Source organism: Lissotriton vulgaris, chromosome 3_2 (genome assembly GCF_964263255.1).
Source record: "Lissotriton vulgaris chromosome 3_2, aLisVul1.2, whole genome shotgun sequence".
Classification (NCBI taxonomy): Eukaryota; Metazoa; Chordata; class Amphibia; order Caudata; family Salamandridae; genus Lissotriton; species Lissotriton vulgaris.
In genome coordinates this window covers 162,336,392-162,360,108 of record NC_141690.1, presented here as the reverse complement: position 1 = coordinate 162,360,108, position 23,717 = coordinate 162,336,392, and the positions used below count along the sequence as shown (strand labels likewise).

General features: G+C 41.4%; 1 protein-coding gene across 2 annotated transcripts in view; it reads left to right on the top strand.

Annotated features, from left to right (window-relative positions):
* ACOX3 (acyl-CoA oxidase 3, pristanoyl) overlaps positions 1–23,717 on the top strand; it is a 474,351-nt gene that overhangs the window by 156,386 nt on the left and 294,248 nt on the right. For both annotated transcript variants that reach the window (XM_086964140.1, XM_086964139.1), the window contains exons 4-5: positions 15,007–15,081; positions 16,644–16,733. In XM_086964140.1, coding sequence (XP_086820266.1) covers positions 15,007–15,081; positions 16,644–16,733 — 165 coding nt within the window. The remainder of the gene's footprint in view (positions 1–15,006; positions 15,082–16,643; positions 16,734–23,717) is intronic.

The following is a 23,717-nucleotide window of genomic DNA, read 5'->3' as shown; positions in this document are numbered from 1 at the left end:
AAGGAGCTGCCACCACCTTGTAAGTCTTGAGTGCAGTGTAATTATGTAGCATATAATTATGTGGCACTGAGTGGTATTATGGGGAGGTTATGTTGTATTCAGTAGAGTGTAATTGTGTGGCGGGTAATTATGTGGCACTTAGTGTATTTGGAGTGTATGTTGCATTTGAGTGCAGTGTAATTATGTAGCATATAATTATGGGGCACTGAGTGGTATTGTGTGGAGTGTATGTTGCATTCAGTAGAGTGTAATTATGTGGTGTGTAATTATTTGGCTCTGAGTGGTACTTGGAGTGTATCTTACATTGAGTGCAGTGTAATTATGTAGCATATAAGTACGTGGCACTGTGCAGTATTATGTGGAGTGTATTTGTGTTGCATTGAGTAGAGTGTAAGTATGTGGCGTGTAATTATGTGGCACTGAGTAGTATTATGTGGAGTGTATTTATGTTGCATTGAATAGAGTTTAATTATGTGGCATGTAATTATGTGGCACTGAGTGGTATTTGAAGTGTATGTTACAGTGAGTACAGTGTAATTATGTAGCATATAATTATATGGCACTGAGTGGTATTGTTTGGAGTGCGTGTTGCATTCAGTAGAGTGTAATTATGTGCTGTGTAATAATGTGGCACTGAGTGGTATTTGGAGTGTATGTTGCATTGAGTGCAGTGTAATTATGTGGCATGTAATTATGTGGCACTGAGTGGTATTGTGTGGAGTGTGTGTTGCATTCAGTATAGTGTAATTATGTGGCACTGAGTGGTATTTGGAGTGTATGTTACATTGAGTGCAGTGTAACTATGTGGCGTGTAATTATGTGGCACTGAGTGGTATTTGGAGTGTAGGTTGCATTAAGTGCAGTTTAATTATGTGGCACTGAGTGGTATTAGGAGTGTATGTTGCATTGAGTGCAGTGTAATTATGTAGCATATAATTATGTGGCACTGAATGGTATTGTGTGGAGTGTGTGTTGCATTCAGTAGAATGTAATTATGTGGTGTGTAATTATCTGGCACTGAGTGGTATTTGGAGTGTATGTTGCATTGAGTGCAGTGTAATTATGTAGCATATAATTATGTGGCACTGAGTGGTATTGTGTGGAGTGTGTGTTGCATTCAGTAGAGTGTAATTATGTGGTGTGTAATTATGTGGCACTGAGTGGTATTTGGAGTGTATGTTGCATTGAGTGCAGTGTAATTATGTGGCACTGAGTGGTATTAGGAGTGTATGTTGCATTGCGTGCAGTGTAATTATGTGGTGTGTAATTATGTGGCACTGAGTGGGATTTGGAGTGTATGTTGCATTGAGTGCAGTGTAATTATGTGGCATGTAATTATGTGGCACTGAGTGGTATTAGGAGTGTATGTTGCATTGAGTGCTGTGTAATTATGTGGCATGTAATTATGTGGCACTGAGTGGGATTTGGAGTGTATGTTGCATTGAGTGCAGTGTAATTATGTGGTGTGGAATTATGTGGCACTGAGTGGTTTTGTTTGGAGTGTATGTTGCATTTAGTGCAGTGTAATGATGTAGCATATAATTATGTGGCACTGAGTGGTATTGTGTGGAGTGTGTGTTGCATTCAGTATAGTGTAATTATGTGGCACTGAGTGCTATTGTGTTGAGTGAATGTTGTATTCAGTAGAGTGTAATTGTGTGGTATGTAATTATGTGGCACTGAGTGGTTTTGTTTGGAGTGTATGTTGCATTTAGTGCAGTGTAATGATGTAGCATATAATTATGTGGCACTGAGTGGTATTGTGTGGAGTGTGTGTTGCATTCAGTATAGTGTAATTATGTGGCACTGAGTGGTATTTGGAGTGTATGTTACATTGAGTGCAGTGTAACTATGTGGCATGTAATTATGTGGCACTGAGTGGTATTTGCAGTGTATGTTACATTGAGTACAGTGTAATTATGTAGCATATAATTATATGGCACTGGGTGGTATTGTTTGGAGTGCGTGTTGCATTCAGTAGAGTGTAATTATGTGGTGTGTAATTATGTGGCACTGAGTGGTATTTGGAGTGTATGTTGCATTGAGTGCAGTGTAATTATGTGGCATGTAATTATGTGGCACTGAGTGGTATTGTGTGGAGTGTGTGTTGCATTCAGTATAGTGTAATTATGTGGCACTGAGTGGTATTTGGAGTGTATGTTACATTGAGTGCAGTGTAACTATGTGGCGTGTAATTATGTGGCACTGAGTGGTATTTGGAGTGTAGGTTGCATTAAGTGCAGTTTAATTATGTGGCACTGAGTGGTATTAGGAGTGTATGTTGCATTGAGTGCAGTGTAATTATGTAGCATATAATTATGTGGCACTGAATGGTATTGTGTGGAGTGTGTGTTGCATTCAGTAGAATGTAATTATGTGGTGTGTAATTATCTGGCACTGAGTGGTATTTGGAGTGTATGTTGCATTGAGTGCAGTGTAATTATGTAGCATATAATTATGTGGCACTGAGTGGTATTGTGTGGAGTGTGTGTTGCATTCAGTAGAGTGTAATTATGTGGTGTGTAATTATGTGGCACTGAGTGGTATTTGGAGTGTATGTTGCATTGAGTGCAGTGTAATTATGTGGCACTGAGTGGTATTTGGAGTGTATGTTGCATTGAGTGCAGTGTAATTATGTAGCATACAATTATGTGGCACTGAGTGGTATTGGGTGGTGTTTGTGTTGCATTCAGTAGAGTGTAATTATGTGGTGTGTAATTATGTGGCACTGAGTGGTATTTGGAGTGTATGTTGCATTTAGTGCAGTGTAATTATGTAGCATATAATTATGTGGCACTGAGTGGTATTGTGTGGAGTGTGTGTTGCATTCAGTATAGTGTAATTATGTGGCACTGAGTGGTATTTGGAGTGTAAGTTACATTGAGTGCAGTGTAACTATGTGGCGTGTAATTATGTGGCACTGAGTGGTATTTGGAGTGTAGGTTGCATTAAGTGCAGTTTAATTATGTGGCACTGAGTGGTATTTGGAGGATATGTTGCCTTGGTTACAGTGTAATTATGTGGCGTGTAATTATGGGGCACTGAGTGGTATTTGGAGTGTATGTTGCATTGAGTGCAGTGTAATTATGTAGCATACAATTATGTGGCACTGAGTGGTATTGGGTGGAGTTTGTGTTGCATTCAGTAGAGTGTAATTATGTGGTGTGTAATTATGTGGCACTGAGTGGTATTTGGAGTGTATGTTGCATTTAGTGCAGTGTAATTATGTAGCATATAATTATGTGGCACTGAGTGGTATTGTGTGGAGTGTGTGTTGCATTCAGTATAGTGTAATTATGTGGCACTGAGTGGTATTTGGAGTGTATGTTACATTGAGTGCAGTGTAACTATGTGGCGTGTAATTATGTGGCACTGAGTGGTATTTGGAGTGTAGGTTGCATTAAGTGCAGTTTAATTATGTGGCACTGAGTGGTATTTGGAGGATATGTTGCCTTGGTTACAGTGTAATTATGTGGCGTGTAATTATGGGGCACTGAGTGGTATTTGGAGTGTATGTTGCATTGAGTGCAGTGTAATTATGTAGCATACAATTATGTGGCACTGAGTGGTATTGGGTGGAGTTTGTGTTGCATTCAGTAGAGTGTAATTATGTGGTGTGTAATTATGTGGCACTGAGTGGTATTTGGAGTGTATGTTGCATTTAGTGCAGTGTAATTATGTAGCATATAATTATGTGGCACTGAGTGGTATTGTGTGGAGTGTGTGTTGCATTCAGTATAGTGTAATTATGTGGCACTGAGTGGTATTTGGAGTGTATGTTACATTGAGTGCAGTGTAACTATGTGGCGTGTTATTATGTGGCACTGAGTGGTATTTGGAGTGTAGGTTGCATTAAGTGCAGTTTAATTATGTGGCACTGAGTGGTATTTGGAGGATATGTTGACTTGGTTACAGTGTAATTATGTGGCGTGTAATTATGGGGCACTGAGTGGTATTTGGAGTGTATGTTGCATTGAGTGCAGTGTAATTATGTAGCATACAATTATGTGGCACTGAGTGGTATTGGGTGGAGTTTGTGTTGCATTCAGTAGAGTGTAATTATGTGGTGTGTAATTATTTGGCACTGAGTGGTATTTGGAGTGTATGTTGCATTTAGTGCAGTGTAATTATGTAGCATATAATTATGTGGCACTGAGTGGTATTGTGTGGAGTGTGTGTTTCATTCAGTATAGTGTAATTATGTGGCACTGAGTGGTATTTGGAGTGTATGTTACATTGAGTGCAGTGTAACTATGTGGCGTGTAATTATGTGGCACTGAGTGGTATTTGGAGTGTAGGTTGCATTAAGTGCAGTTTAATTATGTGGCACTGAGTGGTATTTGGAGGATATGTTGCCTTGGTTACAGTGTAATTATGTGGCGTGTAATTATGGGGCACTGAGTGGTATTTGGAGTGTATGTTGCATTGAGTGCAGTGTAATTATGTAGCATACAATTATGTGGCACTGAGTGGTATTGGGTGGAGTTTGTGTTGCATTCAGTAGAGTGTAATTATGTGGTGTGTAATTATGCGGCACTGAGTGGTATTTGAAGTGTATGTTGCATTGAGTGCAGGTTAATTATGTGGCGTGTAATTACGTGCCACTGTGTTGTATTATGGGGAGTGTATTTATGTTGCATTGAGTAGAGTGTATGTACGTGCATCCCGTGCTCACTATGCCACTGGAGTCAAGCTATCTGGGCTGATGACGGCTGATAGCCAGAAACCTGTGCTAGGATGCAGGCGAGACTGTCTAGGAGCTCCAAACATGTAGCTATATGCAGTATGCACTAAAGTGCAGTTTTTGCATTACTGGCTTTATCCTACCCCTTTCCAGCCCCACTTAGCGATCGAGCACGATCAAACGCTACCGCTGACAATCGTGGGGTTCCAACATTATAAAGCTGCTAACGGTAAGATTAGCACTGTGTAGTGTTTGAGGAGCGTGGGATGGCCTTCGTAAACGTGCCAGCCTACTGATACTATACGCACCTTCTGCATCCATGATAGATAACCCCTTAGTCCCACCATTGCGGGACAAAGGTGCTGCCAGACGCGCAGAGGTGCGCAGTATCAAGAAATGTCCCAGTCTCAGATACACTGCTATATTACCAAATCAGAGCACACGGTTGTGAGATATTCCCTCCCCCCCCGCCCCCTCCCCCGCTCGCACTCACTGTTTTGGAATACGTATACACAACTGCTTCACCATGCAAACGTATTACACGTTTATACCTATTGATGCACAATGCATCAGCGACTGACGATTCGAGGGCCCAGGTGGCTTGGGGAAAAGATCTACGCTCTACGATAACAGAGAAACTAATGGCAATATTGCGTTGCCCAAATAAAGAAACTATCTCCCATTACAGACTGCAGCTGATACATTTTAACTACCTGCACAGAACCTATTGCTCACCAACACAACTTCCCAAAATAAGACTGACGGCAGACCCATGCTGCTTGAGCTGCTTGGGGTCAGAGGCCATTTTCTCACACCTAGTGTGGTCCTGTCCTAGAATAGTGGCTTTTTGGGCGACTGTTTGTGACATGGTGAGTATTATCACAGGGGATACACTCCTGCCAAACCCTATTGTTTGCCTGCTGGGTTTCGTTGGGAAAGAAACTCAAAAATATGTCAACAAAAGTAACAGTATCCAAAAAGTAAAACAGAAGATGACCGGGCAAGTGTAGATAAACACAAAAAAACATGTGCCCTCGGGGAAACCATGTCTGACATTTGATATCAGTCTTGCCCTGAACAGCAAATGCAAAGAGATAAGAATTACTGCCCTGTTTAAAGCTCAGAGGAGTGCAAACACAGAGTGCTCTCACATGAACTGCTCTTAGACAAGTAAAGATGAAGTTCCTTTAGCACTTGCTATAACGAGACAAGTGAAATTATACATATGACAAGGGTCGGCCTCATAGGAGGTTACAAAAGACCAAAAGATGGGACTAATAAGCATATTCACCAAACAAAAAGAGGCATTTATGAAGGACAGTAAAAGGAGCTAGTTCATCAAAATGGAGGGCATTGCATCATGCCCATATCTAGATACACCATGTCCCGAAGAGTTAGCGCAAGCGCTGCCTAGGCTAGACCTAAACACGGGGCTGAGGGGTAATATGTCACGAGAAGTATCGCCACAAGGGCAAGTAAGTTGTACTTATTGGCACATAAATAAAAACACCTTTAGCACCTCAGATGGAAGGCTGATTGTTTCTGCTTTTCTTTACAAACTATACCTCAGTGAACTCTTATATATGGTTGTGAGACTGCACAATGATAACTACGGACAAGTCCGATGGGGTACCCAAGGAGAAGTTACCCCACGGTTTCCAGCCACCCAAAGGGGTGCGCCAGGTGTGTCTTAGCCCCAACTTTATGTTCTCTATTTATCAACGGGGCTGTAAACTATTTTCAAACATAGCCAACGGACGTTCCTTCACTCGCTGGCACCAAAATACCGCTACTTATGTTTGCAGATGACACCCTGATTGTATCAGAGACGCAAGTAGGGTTGGATAGGGCACTCAGGCGCTTTGAGGTATTTTACTGTGATCACAAATTGATGATCAATGTAGACAAAACAAAATTTATGGTCCTGCATAAGCAGCATGCAGTCAAAGGAAGAATAGCCATGGATGGGAAGTTATTAGAACAGGCAGATTTGTTCACATACTTAGGGGTTACCCTGAGTAGAAAACTAAACTGGAAACATCATATAGATCTTATGGCCCTCAAACACAGCTAACTAGCAGGGATTTTATTAAAAGAATATCCTCTCTCGCATACCAAGCATGTAGGCCCGGCAATCAAGATTTACAATACCAAGGTCAGGTCCTCCATAATGTATGGTGTGGAGCTCTGGGGTTTCAATGATCTTTCTCTCCTGATATTAGCCCAGAATATATTTCTGAGAGCTTTAACTGGGTTACCACAAAGCACTCCACTAACTCCTTTGTTATCTGATTTGGGATGTAATTTGTCGGTGGAGGAAGTACGATTTAGACCCATTGCATTTTGGCGTCGAATATGGTCAACCACGGAGCTTATCGATTACGCAATGGCTGTGAAGGACGTAGTGGAGGCTGATAGATCCTGTATGGTTGTCTGGCTTCGGAGGGTTAAAATCATGTTGGCTGGTATAGGCATTGGTTACCTACCTGTGGGAAGAGCTGGTTGGTAACCAGTTCCCATCCAAAAAGAACTCAAGGAGGCATACTGGTCGATGGTAAAAGCAGAGCACATACATTCTACTATGACTAATTCTTTGACTGGTTTATTTGTGGAGCATAAGACTGCTCCCAAATTTGAAAATGTTTGGGATTTTATGCCTATACCCAGCGACAGGAGATTATATTTCCAGTTCAGGGTCGGCAGTCTTAAAGTTAACTTTTACACCCGAAAATGGCCGAGCACGTGTGATAGTAAATGTTTGTATTGTAAAGAGCAGGATAAATGGTACTACACATTTTATTTGTCTGCCCATTATACAAAATTCCTTGTAAAGTATGGCTAAAGCAAATCTGTCTCCAAATGGGCACACGGTTGAGTGCTATAGCCCTGCGTATTCTCATGACCAACACAAATGAGTTATTTGTTATAGCTATTGCTAAATTTTTGAGTTGGTCTTGGAGAATTCGTGCAAAGCTTGTTAAAAAACAGATCACTGGGGTCAGCGTGACTGCCATGGATGACCCATCTCCTGTTAGTGATGTAGTATGATCAAACCCAGAGAAGCTATTCTTGATATATTACGAAGTTTGTAGAATGACTTAAAGGACTAGTTGATTTTTAAAACATATATATATATATATATATATATATATATATATATATATATATATATATATATATATATATATATATATATATAAATTATATTTCTTATCGATTTTAATGGCCAATGTTTTACAGATGATTTTATATCTTCTTGCTTATTGTAAATGTGTACAGTGTTATCAAACTATGAATTGCAAATTTGTATATAGGATTTTTTTTTTTAAGTTTGAAAGCTTTATTAAAGAAAAAGGTACAAGCTATAATATGACATCAGCAGATATAATGCAAGAACTAGAGCAAGTAAATTGTGAACTACGATAAAATAAAAAACAAGTAGGAGAGAGTACAGACACTTCAGGGAGGCTTAAAATTTTGTGAGGAGAGAGAGGCATACCTCCGGCGAGCGGAGTGATTTAAATATGAGGTACGAGGCAACCAATAAAGTTCAACATTACGAGAAGGCTTACAAGAGGAGGCAAAAGCCACATCGAGTCTGTGAAAATGACAAAGGGAATTCCACCAACAGCGTGCGGAAACCTTGGTGAGGGATTTCCAGTTAGATGTAATGTGCTGAAATGCCACGGCAATCATTAGGTCAAAAACGCCAATAGAGTGTGGGGGGAGATCTAAAGAATCTGAGAGACTCCCTAAGAACACAAGAGTAACGGAATAAGGAATAGAGAATTGAAAAATACGGGAAATGTGAGTCCAGACTTACTTCCAGAATATATCAAGAGAGGGACAGAAAAAGAGAAGGTGAAGAAGGTCAGCATCAGGTGCAGCACATGTCCAGCATTTTGAGTCAGAGGAAGAGGTAAAGCGAGAGAGAGAGATGGGAGTAATGTAAAGTCTATGATACAGGAAAAATAACGATTGGGTGAGGGAGGCAGAACAAGAGGTTTTTAGGGCTTTGGCCCATACTTTGTCCCAAAGAGGAACAGGCCAAGAACAACCGAAGTCTGCTTCCCGCGAAGACTCTAGCTTAGTCTTGGTACGATCAGGATTAGGAGCAGAAAAGAAGCGATAAATATGAGAGGCCTTAGGAAGAGTAGCAAGAATTACAAGTAGAGGGGAAGAAGAAGGGAGTGGTTTAGCCCTTGAATTTTGAACTTGACTGAATTAATGGTTGCAATCGATCATTTGGTTCCATTCTGTTGGAGTATCTTTAGAAACCCATGGCATAATACGTAAGTCTGTCCTTTCCTAAGATGGCGTATGGCTTTAGTCCAACTTCTATTTCCATGCCCATTGTTGGGTTATGCGGTACCCCATGAGTACACCCTTGCCAGTAGCTCGAAATTGAAAATTGTCCCCTTTTTCGAGGCTTTTAATCAATTTTAGTCACTGGGACTATTCCATATGAGTCCCCCTGTCGATGCTGACTTCTTGATTAATTCAAGTCTAAATGTCGGAGGTTTGGCAACATTAAGTGCGGTTACTCTGAGATTATTAATCTAACCAAACCCACTTAGTAATAGAGATGAATTTTGCCATCTTTGATACTCGAGTAAATACGAATAATGGTTGTCTCGGCAACATTCGATAGTCTGTTGTCGCTGTCTATTCTGGGAAACTTATTACACACCCACGAACTGTCGGTCGGGGCTGTATGCTGAAGAAAGGGTTCAAGGGCTAACACAAAAAGAAGAGGGGAGAGAGGACAACCCTGACAAACCCCAAGTTGAAGGGTAAAAGAAGAGGAAAGTTGACCATTAACAAGAACTGAGGCCTTGGGCATGGAGTACAATAAAGATATAAGGGAAATAAATGTAGGACCAAAATCGTGCCACTTTAGGGAAGCAAATAAAAAAGACCAATCAACTCTATCAAAGCCTTTTCAGCATCCACGGAAATTGCGGCTAAAGGAATAGAAAGAGAAGAGGCTTTATTCTGAACATTTAGAAAAAGTCTTGAGTTGTCAGAATAAAAACAACCCTTTACAAAACCACATTGTTCTTTATCAATAAAATGGGGCATGAAAGGATCCAAACGCAACGCAAAAAGCTTAGCAAAAAGTTTGTAATCTACATTAACTAGCAAAATCGGTCGATAATTTTTACAAAATTTCGGATCACGACCCTCCTTGGGAATAAGGCAGATAGTAGCGCCCTGAAAGGTACCCTCGGCCACACCCGAGGAGCAAAAGTAACGAAAAAGAGAGAGAAGTTTAGGTAACAAAAGGTCAGAGAAATGAAGATAAAACTCCACCGGAAAACCGTCAGGACCTGGGGTTTTGCCGTGGATAGAGCCGTGGAAATTTCACATAAGGAAATATCTACTTCGATATCTGAAAAGTTAAGTGGAGGGGCAGAAGGTTTAGGCAAGGTGTCAAAATAAGACTGAAGAAGAGAGGGAGTAGGAGGGGATTCTGGAGTATACAAAGTAGTATGAAACGATTGGAATTGATTTAGAATGCATTTATCAGTATAAAGGAGAACATTATCAGGCGAGTAAATGGATTCAATAAAAGTACGCTCTTTACGGGACTTAGGATAATTAGCCAGGAGCTTGCCAGATTTGTTACACCCACCATAATAAAGCGCACTACTACGAAGAAGAAAAGAGGACGCCGAGTCAGTAGTTAGTTTGTTAAAGGCAATCTTCGCTTGGAGCAATTCAGCTAACATATGATTAGTAGAGGAGGTATAGAACTGGTATTCCAGACTCTTTATATGAGCTAAGGCAACTTTACGCTTCTGAGCAAATTGTTTCTTTTTCTTAGAGACAAAATCAATGATGAATCCACGTGCTGCAGCTTTAAAAGAGTCCCAAAGGACATGAGAAGAAATCTGGGGGTCAGAGTTGAAGTGGAAGAATTCAGTAATGAAAGAACGGAAAGAGGAGGAAAAATTAGGGTCAGTCAGGAGAGAGGAGAGAGCAATTAAAACGCCAACTGGAAGGTTTCGAAGGAGGAGGAAGCTAGTCAAAGTCTGTAATAATGGGAGCATGGTCGGAAATTACTATAGGTTCAATGGAGGAGGTTATTAGGTTCTGAGAAAGGGATAAGGAGAGGAAGATATAATCTAAGCGAGAGAAAGAGGCATGTGGGGGAGAGAAAAAGGAAAAGTCTAAAGTGTCAGGGTGAGTAAGTCTAAAAGAATCGGAAAGATGTGTTTGTGAGATAGTGTCCAAAAATTGCTTGTGGGGTTTCTGAGGAATAAAACGAACAGAAGATTTACGGTCCAAGAAAGGGTCAACTATCTGATTACAATCGCCTCCTAAAAGAAAAAAATCATCAATATATTGGATACATTTACTGGGGATTGACGGCCAAAAGGAAGTGTCAAATTGAGTAGGGCCATAAACATTAAACACAGTAATGGGGATTGCATTAATAAGTAATTTAGCCAGAATCCATTGGCCATCAACATCTTTTTCCTCCAATAGAACCTTACATATTAGTTTCTTATGAATTAGAACAGCAACATCATTTTCTTGTTAATTGAAGGGGAGAATAAAACAGTACCAACCCAATTCCTTTTCAATTTTAAAGATTCAAGGTCAGAAAGATGGGTTTCTTGTAGAAGGACAATATCAGGATTATAGGAGGATAAGTGAGAAAGTACTCTCTGACGTTTGATAGGACTATTAAAACCTTTCACATTCCAGGAAACAACTCTGAATGCATAAACAATGGAAACATATTAATTATAAACAGTGCAAAAAAACAAGCAAATATTAATGAGAAAAACATTGGAAAATTGGAAAAGAGGAGAAAGGGAAAATTAATACGTGAGGGGGAAGGGAAGAGACGGGATAGAGGAAAGATCGCATCAGAGAAAAAACATGGAGAAAGAAGACAGAGGAGACAGTACAAATCCATAAGGATGACTGCAAAAAACATACCTGAGAGGGGAATACAAGGGGAAGGCAGGGAAGCGGTGATGCTTAACAAGAGAGAATTCCTTCAGGACAAGAACCCTCACTCACCATTAGGTGACATGCTTCATCATATGGGTTCCCTCCTCACATCAAGGTGGGGGCTGCGACTCCCCGAGGGGAGGAGCTGAGGTGTTTCCTCAGAGATGAGCGTATGGATAGTGGTGACTGCGGGGCAGAGTGCAGAAAAAGTTGTGAGTGATTAAAAGCGTATCTCTGGATCCACTAAAACTTTATTGGGTGGTCACAGGGACACAGATAATACGCAGGAGGTCACAAACCGCACCGGGACATCATAGAACAACAAAAGGAATGTCACAAGATGAAGAGAACACTAGAATACAAAAACAAATCTGCAGGAGGGAAGAAAGATAAGAATTAGTTAGAGCCAAGGACAAAAACGAAAAAATACAATATATAATGAGTACAAAATTAGAACTGCGAGACGATAAAACACTAAAGAAAAAAGAGCAGAACCGAAAGAAGCCAATTAGAATAATAGGAGAGCATGGGACAAATTAAGAAGAGCAATAAACCAACGAAAAAGATATCCACAGATTAGGAACAAAAAGAATCAAAGAACAGCCAACAATTGAATCAAAGAGCTCCAAAAGACTTGTTCAGCCACTAGAAGAAGAAGAGGTCTCCATTCCACCGTTGGTCTGCAGAAGGATGAAGTTCCGGAGTTCACCAGGGTATTGAAATGTCCAAGTCTTGTTTTGGTGCGTAACTCTAAAAATGCAGGGGTGGAACAAGCCATAGCGCGCCCCAAGGGAGCGCAAAGAGGGTCGAAGAGAAAGGAACTCTTTCCGTCTGAACTCTTTCCGTGGCATTAGAAACATCTTGGGTCAGAAACACACGTTGACCTAGCCAGGAAACAGGACATTTGGCCCTAGCTACGGCAAGGACCGAAAGAAGATCAGTAAATTTCAGGAAAAGGATGATAACACCACAGGGTTTTGTAGTAGAAGTTGTACGTGGGCCAAGTCTGTGAGCTCTCTAAATACTGATGGATGTAGATGGCGGCATGTCCAGAAGCTTTGGAAGAAAGGAGGTGAAGAAGGTGACTGGGTCATCCCCTTAAAGAGATTCAGGTAGGCCATAAATACGTAGGTTGTTCCTTCTATTACGATTTTCGAAATCCTCCATATGCTGTTGAAAAGAGATAAGTCTTTTCCAAGGAGGCAATACTTTGGGAATTGGATTGTATGTCAGGAACTTGCTGTTCAATTGAGGAGATCCGGACGTCCATGACCGACCATTTGTCTTTTAAGAGTTGCATGTCTTTACTTGTTTCCTCAATGAAAGGGCGCAATGCACGAATTTCTTCTAAAATCAAATCTATGGAGGAAGAAGAGGAAGACTTATCTGGCGAGGGAGGATCCTGCTTTAATCGTTCAGAAGAGGACGCCGTAGGTGAAGAGGAACGATGAGGAGCAGAAGCAGCCATTGTTATAGTTGACGTGGACGCACCCAAAGCCATAGAGGGACAGGCTGAGGTACCCGTAGAGGGAGCAAAAATAAATGTTGGCTTGCGCAGTTTGACCATGAGAGAGAATATAATCAAAATGTATATCCATGAGATAATAAAGTCAATTCTGCTGAAGTAATGATGAGATTTGTGGGTAGGAGGAACAGGCGACTCCAGGGAAATACATTAAAAAAAAAACAAGTGAAGTGGGACCAGCGCAGCATACAACATTGAGGCGTAATGTAAGGCGGCAATGTCAGGTAGCAGGTGAAGCGTGAAATGGCGGTGGTGCGCTTCGTTGTGAGGAAAACAGGTCGCAGTCTGAACAGAGCGCTGCCACACAGGAATGACCTGAAGAGGTCCTTGCAAATGTCGCTAATCATCCGGGGGTTGCCAAAAGGAGGAATTGACAGCAGCAGAGTTAAGAAATTGCAGCCTTAACAAAGTATTACAATGGTGTCTAAGGTAGATCCTTTAGTCAGGGAAACGTACAAAGTGAAGATGAAGTGAGGTCCACGCATGCAGGCTCAAAGGTATTAAAGAAATGCTCCCATAAATGCTGAAGGTAAATGGTGCAAGCTGGCAGGAGAAAGCAGCTGAGGAAAGGATACCATTATGAATGTAAAATGAAAGCTCACCACAGAAGGGCTGAAACAATAAAAGACCATGAGGCAGGCTCCATCAGTGGCAGGAAGCTGAGAACGGCATCATGGGCAGACTGGAAATCCTGGTTTAGTGGCAAACTAGTTAACAAAATAACGCCGGCATAGTTATGTGGAAGGCGCGGCTCTCAAGTCAGCCGCGGCACGTCACAAAATGGAGGCTCTGTGATGCTCTGTGAGGTGCAGCACTCGCGTCGCTGGAAATCAGGAAATGAGCAGCAGGAGGCGTCTAGGAACCACAATGAGAATCCCGGTGAGTTCTGACGCTCAGAGAAGTAAGCCGCACGAAAAACGGCTCCCGCAACATATAGTTACCGGCGGTGAGATGTCCCGGTTCGGCGGAGCTCCACAATCAGCCGGCCATCTTGCGCGGCATCCAAGCCACGCCCCCTATATAGGAATTGTTGATGACAACAAAACAAATGTTTTTATATAACTGTTTGGTAGCCTTGGTTTTTGTATTTTATGGTAATTGGCTTTAATGATTGATAAAATAAAGCTTGAAGTGAATTGAAATGTATTTAGTTTCAATAGTTTTTACTGTGGAAATAGATTAGTCCATTTTCCATATATCACATTTTTCAGAAAAATGAAACCATTTCATTTTCAATTCTCAAATACATTGATAATTGTACTGTAAATATAAATCAGGCTTAATCAGTTTAAAAAAAATAGCAGTATACCATTTGAGTAGCACCTTAGCTCTGCCATGTATCTCTGCAGCTAGCGCTGCATGTTATATGAATTTACCCCTTGCTGTGGTTTACTTGGGTCAGTCTTCTGTGGTTCTATATTGCTCACCGATTCTTGCGCTTCTACCACCATCATTTCTGTGGGAAAGGAGAGGGGCATAGTATTAGGCTGGCTGCAACTCTAAGTTGCCCCTAACTCTGTACAGGAGCAGATTGATTCTCCTTGTAATCTCCCTGCAGAACTCTCCTCCGGACATTTTCTCCTCCATCTCTCTGTATGTGCTCCCTTACCTGACGTGATGTGGATGGACACCCCCTAGAGCTGAAGAAATGTTCTCTGTTTGAGCCTTGCTGTGTCTCTACAGAGTACAGAGGCGGGTTATTTAGAAGTTTTATAGGGGGATTCCAACCAAAAGGCAAATCTTGACTCCCTTTTATTGAAGCTTGACTTACAATTTTGCCTGTATATATGATGTTCTGATGTTTATTAAGGATTCTTCTTTACATTTTCAGGTTTTTGCTGGCGCTGTTCAGAACACTGGTTCAGAGAGGCACAGTAAATTTGTAGAGCAAACAAAAAATATGGAGGTATGGAATTAGTAAATTTATTTTCCTGCATAAAAAAGTAGTTTATTTACATGCCATGCTGTCTCCTCAGAGGTGTTGTTAAAAGACTTCCTTACTGCTGAATGAACAGATATCTTAAATGCATGACTTTTTATGGTTCGAAGGACCATACTGATTACACATCAGAAGCTCCAGGACAGCCACCCTAAGACGTTTACAATTGGCTGAAGAAAGCCATAGCGACTACTTTCAGCTTATTGCATATGGCTGCAAGAGAGCTTTATTCTGGGGTTGTGATTGATGTTCATTCTTGATCTACAAATATATAATGACCCTTATCATTCCAGCAAAAGGTTGCGCTTGTCCCATTTGATTGCCTCCTCTGCCACTGAAAGCAAAACTGAGGAGGGCAAGGACCCGAATTGCAGAAGAGTGGCATGAACCATGCTCTGGTCTTTCCTGCATGATCCAATGGGAAGGGCAACACTCCTGATTCCAGAGCAGTGACTGGGGGAGCCAGAGTCTCGACTGTTACTAATAGTAATTCAAAGCACCCGAAGGATGTGGACAAGGAAGCCATGCAAGTAGTGTCCTTGAAGGTGAAATAGTGGCCTCGAAGGTGAAAATAGTGCTGACTGTGTGTTCCCTATGCAACACATTGGATTATTAATTTGGAGCATGGTCTCACCAAGTAATGTACTTACTATGTAAAAGCCGGCCTCAAAGAGGAATCCTTGGCTATCAACTGGTAGGCCATGGATCAACAGTCATGTCTACCCAGTATGTAAGCAATACCAAACACCAAAAAGGTCAAGAAACCACGAAGTAAAATACGCAAACCAAATGAGTAAAAAGTAGAACATTTATTTAAGATTTTAAATATTAAGACTGGATAAACTCCTTACAGGAAAAGATCAGACTGGTGTCCTTGGCCTACTGTGCTCCTAGCAGTTCCAGGCCATTTGGGAAGCAGACCCGCCTAATCACACCCACTAGTCTGTCCCATGGCTCCCAGAAAGCGCTCGCGATTATGTGAATACATGAAATTGTCATGGGAAAATGTTCAGCATCTTCAAAAAATCTTTGTAACTCAGTTGGAAGGGAGGACCCGAGCCAAGACACTTGTTGAACGGAAATATCATGGTATGAAAGTTTACCCGGTGAAGCCTTTTAACGATCTATAGTCTCCTGTTTTCTCGTAATTTTTATTGCTGTACTGTCTAAACCTCATCATGTACCAATACAAGTGATTCATGTAAAGAATGGTCTTTTGAGCAATGTTAATAAAAAGAGTTTAAAAAAATTCTTTTTAACTGTAAAATAAAGTTGGCATTGTTTGCTAAAACATTTAAAACATGTCTGATTTGTTAAGCTATATATATAGTTATATTTTATTGTAGTTATGTATAGTTTTATTAAGAGTTTCAATACTTTTTTCCCTTATTCCAAAGCATAGTGTTATATTACAAACCTGTTTTCTAAAACTTTATTTCAAAACAAAAATGTTTAGCCTTTAACATTTTGAATGATGTCAACTATGGAGTATGATGACTCAAATTTCATACTATTGTTTGAATGCTTAGATCTTTGGATGTTTTGCTTTGACTGAGATCAGCCATGGAAGCAATACCAAGGCCATCAGGACAACTGCAAATTATGATGCTGCCACTAAGGTCAGTCTGTTTTCTATTTTGACTGTTACTGTAGGTAGTTGGTTGGAATATTCTAGATTACATCCAATTTTGAAATCTTAGGAGAGTCCTATTGACTGTCGGGGGCCAATGTTTGATTTGAAAACATCTAGCAAGAGATGATGTCCAACAAAATGTAATGTGCCACATCTATGCCGATTATTAAATTTTGCTCAGCTCAGTTAAGTGCTTTTAAAGGCAATTGAATTTGAAGAGCACTTGGAGTGCAGTAATTTATGTTATTTGTTATAATGTACAGACTTATTAATGTATTCATTTTACTTCTCCAGTTTAATAAGTGCTATTAGCCAGGGCTGCACCACCCTTAGTAATGGTGTAAAAGGTGTGCATGCTGCCCATTTCTGAGTACTGCACTGACACTGGGGCCTCATTTGCGGGAAGAGCCGCTGCAGTCGGAAGTTGCTGGGCACCATGTGTTCCAGAAGTCCCGCTGGGAGCCGCAACTGCAACCATTTCAGTGCTACATAAGTGCGCTGCAGTCCCACCAATGGTGGATTCATTTGTGGCTGTGGCAGCCAAACAAGGCTGGGCTGGGCCTCCCCTCAAGGCCCTTTCCCTCGCCTGCAGCACCATCGAGGTAGGCCAGACATTTTGTATCCTGTGACTTATTAACCTATTTGCTAATCATGGGCAAGAAACACCCCTCAGCCATTTACACCAGGTCATAAGGGAGCCTCCACGTCCCCCCTCATTAAATCCTACCTATCTAGTGCTATGGGAGTGATCTTGACGGAGATAGAGTTGGTTGCAACTTACATTTACGGTGTACAAAAGTTGATTAACGTCCCACCCAGCTCTGTCTCAAGCCCCCCAACGGAGGGAAGTTTTCTTTCATCAGGCACCCCTGCTGTGGTTCAGAATGTAGGACCTCAACTTGGTCACAAACTGGACTCCCCTCATTGAAATGTTAGGCTGCTCCTTGGCTTGGCGAAGCCTTAGCATGTAGGGACTCCTCGACGTCAGCTGAAGTGTCTCCTCTGCTAACCTCTGATAATGCTTCTTCATTTATAATAAAAAGCATCCTTGTGATGTATATGCAGATTAGTACTGTTATGGGTATGCAGATAGCCCTGTCGCTCCGTGAATGAAGATATAAAAACATTTGTACAGCATGCTTAAAGGCCTTGTACTTCATTTTCTAGGCATCATTATAATGTTGCGTGAAGGCTGATGTGTAAGCAAAGTAATCCAATATTCTCATGCACTCAAATATGTGCAAAAGGTCACAGTAAAAATGTTGATGTGCAAAAAGAGGACAATCTAAGAAACATGTGCAGTGTTGCTACATGGGCCTAATCCGGGCACAAAACACCCACTCCTCATACTAAGGGTCGATCTAAAAGCTTTCTAAAAAAACAGCAGGCCATATAAAACGATAAAGACTGTAATATCTAAAACTCCTCTGAAATCATCTGAGCAATTTCTCAATAAATAGGCCAACACACAGTTAAAAATAGTAAGCACACAGAAAGCCAAGTTGCCCAGAAGTAAAGAAATACAGATAGAAGACAACAAAAAACATAATTTTGTTTAAAAACAGGCCAAATAGTTCCCACAAAATGGAATACCCAATTGCTTTCATTTAGAGTGGCAGTCGTAACATCGCTGTTGCCAGCAACAGCAGACAATGTTCCCATAGTCTCACCTCGAAGCAAGTTTGTAGAGCAAAGGTGGTTCCATCCAGTTCCAACAGCAGCTGCCGATGGAGGGACTACATCCTGTATGTGTTCCGCAGAGCAAATATCTAGTTTACTAGGAGCCAAAGCATTCCAGGGTGGCTCGAAAAAGGCATTCAGAACCAAAGGAATACACTGGGAACAACCACACCCATGGGCCCTTCTTGTGGTTCAGCAACGGGCTATATGAGGACAAAATGTCCCTAATGTAAACCCTTGTATTTTGCCTGCCGTTGGTAACGACATAACACCTATTTGCCTCTCTATCTTCTCCTTGATGCCTCCAAAACACCCGCTTCAAAGCGCAAATGTTTCCACGGAAAGTACAAGAAGGAAGAGGACAAGATCAGTAAGACAAACCCTAAATTTTCCACGCTCCATAGTGAATTGCATTCCATTCGATCCCGGCCCTTGACCATTTTATTACCTTAGCTGTTCACTCGTACTCCTACTACGCAATCCCTACTCTGTGTGTTTAAAGTGTATGTAGGTGCATAGCCAAGAACCCACAAACTGGATACCCCTCATGGAGTAGTTAGGCAGCTGCTTGGCGAAGCCTTAGCATGCAGGGACCCCTCAACGTCAGCTGAAGTGTCTCCTCTGCTAACCCCCAGAAATGCTTCTTTTATATTAAAAAGCATTCCTTGTGATGTATATGCTGATTAGTATTTTTAGGGTATGCAGATAGCCCTGTCGCCCCGTGGATGAAGATAGAACAACATTTGTAAAGCATGCTTAAAGGCCTTCTTTAAATTCCTTGTACTTCTTCTAGGCATCATTATAATGTTGTGTGAAGCCAGATGTGTAGGAAAGTAATCCAACATTCTCATGCACTTAAATATGTGCAAAAGGTCACATAAAAAATGTTATTGTGCAAAAAGAGAACAATGTAAGAAAAATGAGCAGCATTGCTACATAGACCTAACCCGGGCACAACACTCCCACTCCTCATATTATTAGTCAATCTAAAAACTATCTAAAAAACAGCTGGTCTTATAAAACAATAAAGACTGTAATATCCAAAACTCCTCTGAAATCACCTAAAAGTAATCTCTTAATAAAAAGGCTAACGCACAGTTTCAAATAAAAAGCACACAGAAAGCCAAGTTGCCCAGAAGTAACAAAGTGCAGAGAGAGGGGAAAAACATCATTTTGTTTAAAAACAGGCCAAATAGTTCCCACCAAACAAAATAGCTAATTGTTTGTTTCGAGTGGCAGTCGCAACATCCCACAGTCGCGCCTCGAAGCAGGTTTGTGTAGATAAGGTGATTCCATGCAGTTCCCACAGCAGCGGCTGAGGCGAGGGAGGGACCACATCCTGTATGCATTCCGCAAAGCGAATATCCAGTTTACTAGGAGACAAAACATCCCAAGGTGGATCTAAGAATGCGTTCAGAAGCAAAGGAATACGCTGGGAACAACTATACCAATGGGCCTTTAAAGTACATCAGTACTTCAATGTCCAATGGTGCAATCAATTGTGATCTGAGGCAGAGATTCAGAGTAATATAGGTAGTACACAGTGAGACCACTTGATAAGAATCAATGCTCATTCAGTTCTCAAAGCTGAGGTGTGCCATGCAGTGTAGCATGCGCTCATGGCATAGCAGCACTGGCAGTCCTGTCTCCATTCCGGTTTGAACTGGGACGTCCATTGTGGAACAGGAAAATTAAGATAAGAATCCCTACATCAAATAGCACGATAAGCGTAAGACCAACAAAAATGCCTCCTAGTACGGAGTGTATGAAGGCTGGTATAACTCCAAAAACTGTCTGAAAGTTGCTAACCAACCAAAGCCAATACATTTTAAAAAGTGCGCTACTCCTTTCGTATCAGACATGTTTAAGATACGGTGGACCATCTCCCCAAAATACAGTAGGAAATTAGAATGAAGTAACGTCTGTGTTTCGTAGACCTTTCAACCTTGAGATCAAATGTATATTTGGCAGATGTTAAGGCCACATCTTCTTGAAAAAGCATGGCTTTCAGTTTGCTCAGAGAATCAAAGCATATGTTGGAAACATTTATCAAAGGCATCAGTGTTCCCTCTCTAACTATGTGGGCAGGCGAAAACAGTACTTGTGTGCAACCAGTGACCATGGAATTAACTGTCACAGGATAAGCTATGCTTGTTTCCATTCCAAAGCAGCCCTAATTTTTCAGCATCAAATAACTCCCATTAGAGAGCAGCTTGAAAACAAGGCAAATCACGGCACCCGGAGAACCCTTCAGATAGCAGGACAAATTTGCAACCAATGCATTACAAGCCCCTTGAAGTGAAATGTCCTTGCATACTTAAGGACTCACTTGAAGCATTCTCACAGTCGGAACTGCTGCGAAAAACCTCTGTGTCCTCATTCCTGCATCGCACAAATACCTCCCCAAAGCTTCATATCTGCCTACCGGTTGATGTAGACATTATTGGAACTGGAATGTCGTGACTGGTAGGGTAATTTATCCATGGATTATCCAATGCGTGGACTGTGTCCCTGCAAAGGTGAAAGGTAGTTGGTCTAATTTTTCAATGTGCAACATGGTATACTTTGCATTGCAATTGTAAGGGTAGGGGATGCACACCTATTATAAATATTTTCATCGTTTGTCACTTTTAATCCGCAAAGTTCATCCTGTGTTGCGTGCTCACTGGGTTTTGGAGCGTTGCCCTCGTGGCACCTGAGTACTACATCTCTGTATGTCGGGCGATTCGTCCCCCCAAGACCAACGGCACTGCTAAGTGCTATGCGCACAATTTATCCTGGGTAAACAATTTAATCCTCCTTTTATTCTTTTCATCATGGTTTTTTAAGTTGGTGAAATTTGTGTGAGGTTCCACACGTCAGACATCATGCCAATTTACAAGGTTTTCTCATGTTCAGGTTTGTCCATCCGGACCTTTTCAAAGTTCAAGTACAAACACCAAGATCCATCAACAGCAGTATTTTATTAACCCAATGCATTTCGGGCGATTCCAGCCCTTCATCAGAGGCAACTGAAAATATCAATGAAACATGCATTATTATGAGGTACACCATTGTGTAAGCCAAACAATATCACAATCGTTAAAACTAATTCCCATTGAAAGCAACGCATTGAATATGTTTTTTTCCTGTGTACCAATACATTGAATGACAATCAAAGTTTTTGTTACCAGTGCTTGTTTAAACCTAAGTGATCTCCACATATCCTTTATTAGGACCTCTTCTCCCATGGACCCCGAATTATCACTGCTGTGTGTACGAACCTCTGAAACACCCTCCTCTCTCTGGCCATATGATCTTATTTACTTACTCTCTCAAATAACCCCTCCATTCCACATCACTCTGCTAGCGAGCGCACACCTTGTAGGACTGTAAACCCACCCGATTCTTACTTTACTCAACCCCCAAAAAAACCATCAACGCTGCATCCAACTTCCCGCAACTCTCTCAATGGACATTCAATCCACAAACCTGCAGAGACACACAGGATGGCTAAGCAAGAAAATACAAGAAAATATCTGGTACCAATGGGAAGTTTTATTTATAAGATGTTATAAATAAACTCCCATTCTATCCTTTTAATAGTGAAAAATGAAATTGGCAGGATTTCACTATCAGGACATGCCACACACACACCAGGACATGTCCTACCCTTCACGTACACTGCACCCTACCCACAGGGGTAGATTGGGCCTACCTTGTGGGTGACTCACATGTAAGAAAAGGAAAGGTTAGGGCCTGGCAAGTGTGATGCACTTGCCAGGTCAACATGGCAGTACTGAACTGCACACATACACTGCAATGGCAGATCTGAGAACCTTTTGCAAGGCTGCTTTTGTGGGAGACACAATCAGTGCTGCAAGCCCACTAGCAGCATTTGATTTACAGGCCCTGGGCACACACAGTGCACTGTACTAGGGTCTTAGTAGTAAATCATCGTCTGCATAGAGGAGTATTGGGAGGGACGCCTTCTTGACATAAGGAGTGTCCTAGCCCTCTCTAACAATGCAGATTCCAGTTTATTTTTATAGAGGTCAAATAAGAACGGTACAGGAACACAGCCTTGTCTCACTCCTTTTTCAATATTAAAGATCCCAGTACACTCCCCTCGTTTCCCATAACGAACACTTGCTGTCGCTCCCCGATACAGCTGTCATATAAAGGCAATTATTGATGTATCTACCCCATGCGCCTTTACTGACGCCGTATTGGGCCACAAAAAGGATCAGCTATTCTTCTAGCCTATTCAGTAGGAGGCGACCTATTAGTTTGGCTGTTCAGTTGATTAAGGAGATGGGCCTATAATTTTTTGGAATACATCTATCCCCCTTTTTAAAAATGGGAATGATGTTGAATGTCTCCAAGAAGTAAGCTGACCTGATTTTACAGTAGAATTAACCAGATCGCTGCTGTGCATTTTCCCCTCCTGTGCTGGAAAGTGTGATTTTGGTTCTTTCATGACGAGCTCAGCTCGTCATCAGCACAGCTCCACTGTGCCTCATGACGAGCTGAGCTCGTCATGAGCATGGAAGGGGTTAAAAACATTTACCTGTAATGGACCCCACAATAACTTATTAGTTAAGAAAATGTCTACAGGCACCCCGTCAGGACTTGTTCTATTTCTATCACTACAAAGGTCAAGGATGAGTACTTTACCAAGCTAACGGTGTCTGCATAGTTTGCTAACCCTTCATTGTTTTGTAAAATATCTTGAAAAAATCTAACCCAACCCTCCTCCTCGATATGAACATCCAACTATGGTTCCCCCTATATATTTTTTAAATGGGGCATTTACCACCTTCCAAAACCCAGTGATGTTATTAGCCTCAGAGGCTTGCCTTAGATTTTCCCACGGCATGGGTTTCCCCTGTATGTTTGACTTTGACTCCTGTATTTTTACTGTGTTGGACTTCTTTTTTGCTGGTCTAGATGCTTTGGGCACTTTGCCACTTCTGTTCAGTGCCAACGTGTAAGTGTTCTCTCTTTAAATTGTTGTCATGGATTAGTGGTTCCATAACTGGACTCTTGTTGAGAGGAATATTCTTTAGTTATCAAAGCTTCCATCTGAACTTCCTGTATGGTTGCCAGAGGAGTGCGGTGGCTACCTAGGAGTCCAAGTGGCCTACTGTTGAGAATAGACCATATAATGTGGTTTGATTGGATCAATGGAGACAAACCTTTTGATTAGTCGACCACCAAGGGGCGGAAGAAGTACACTTCTGTTCAGTGCCAAAGTGTAGGTGTTCCCTCTTTAAATTGTTGTCATGGATTATTGGTTCCATAACTGGAC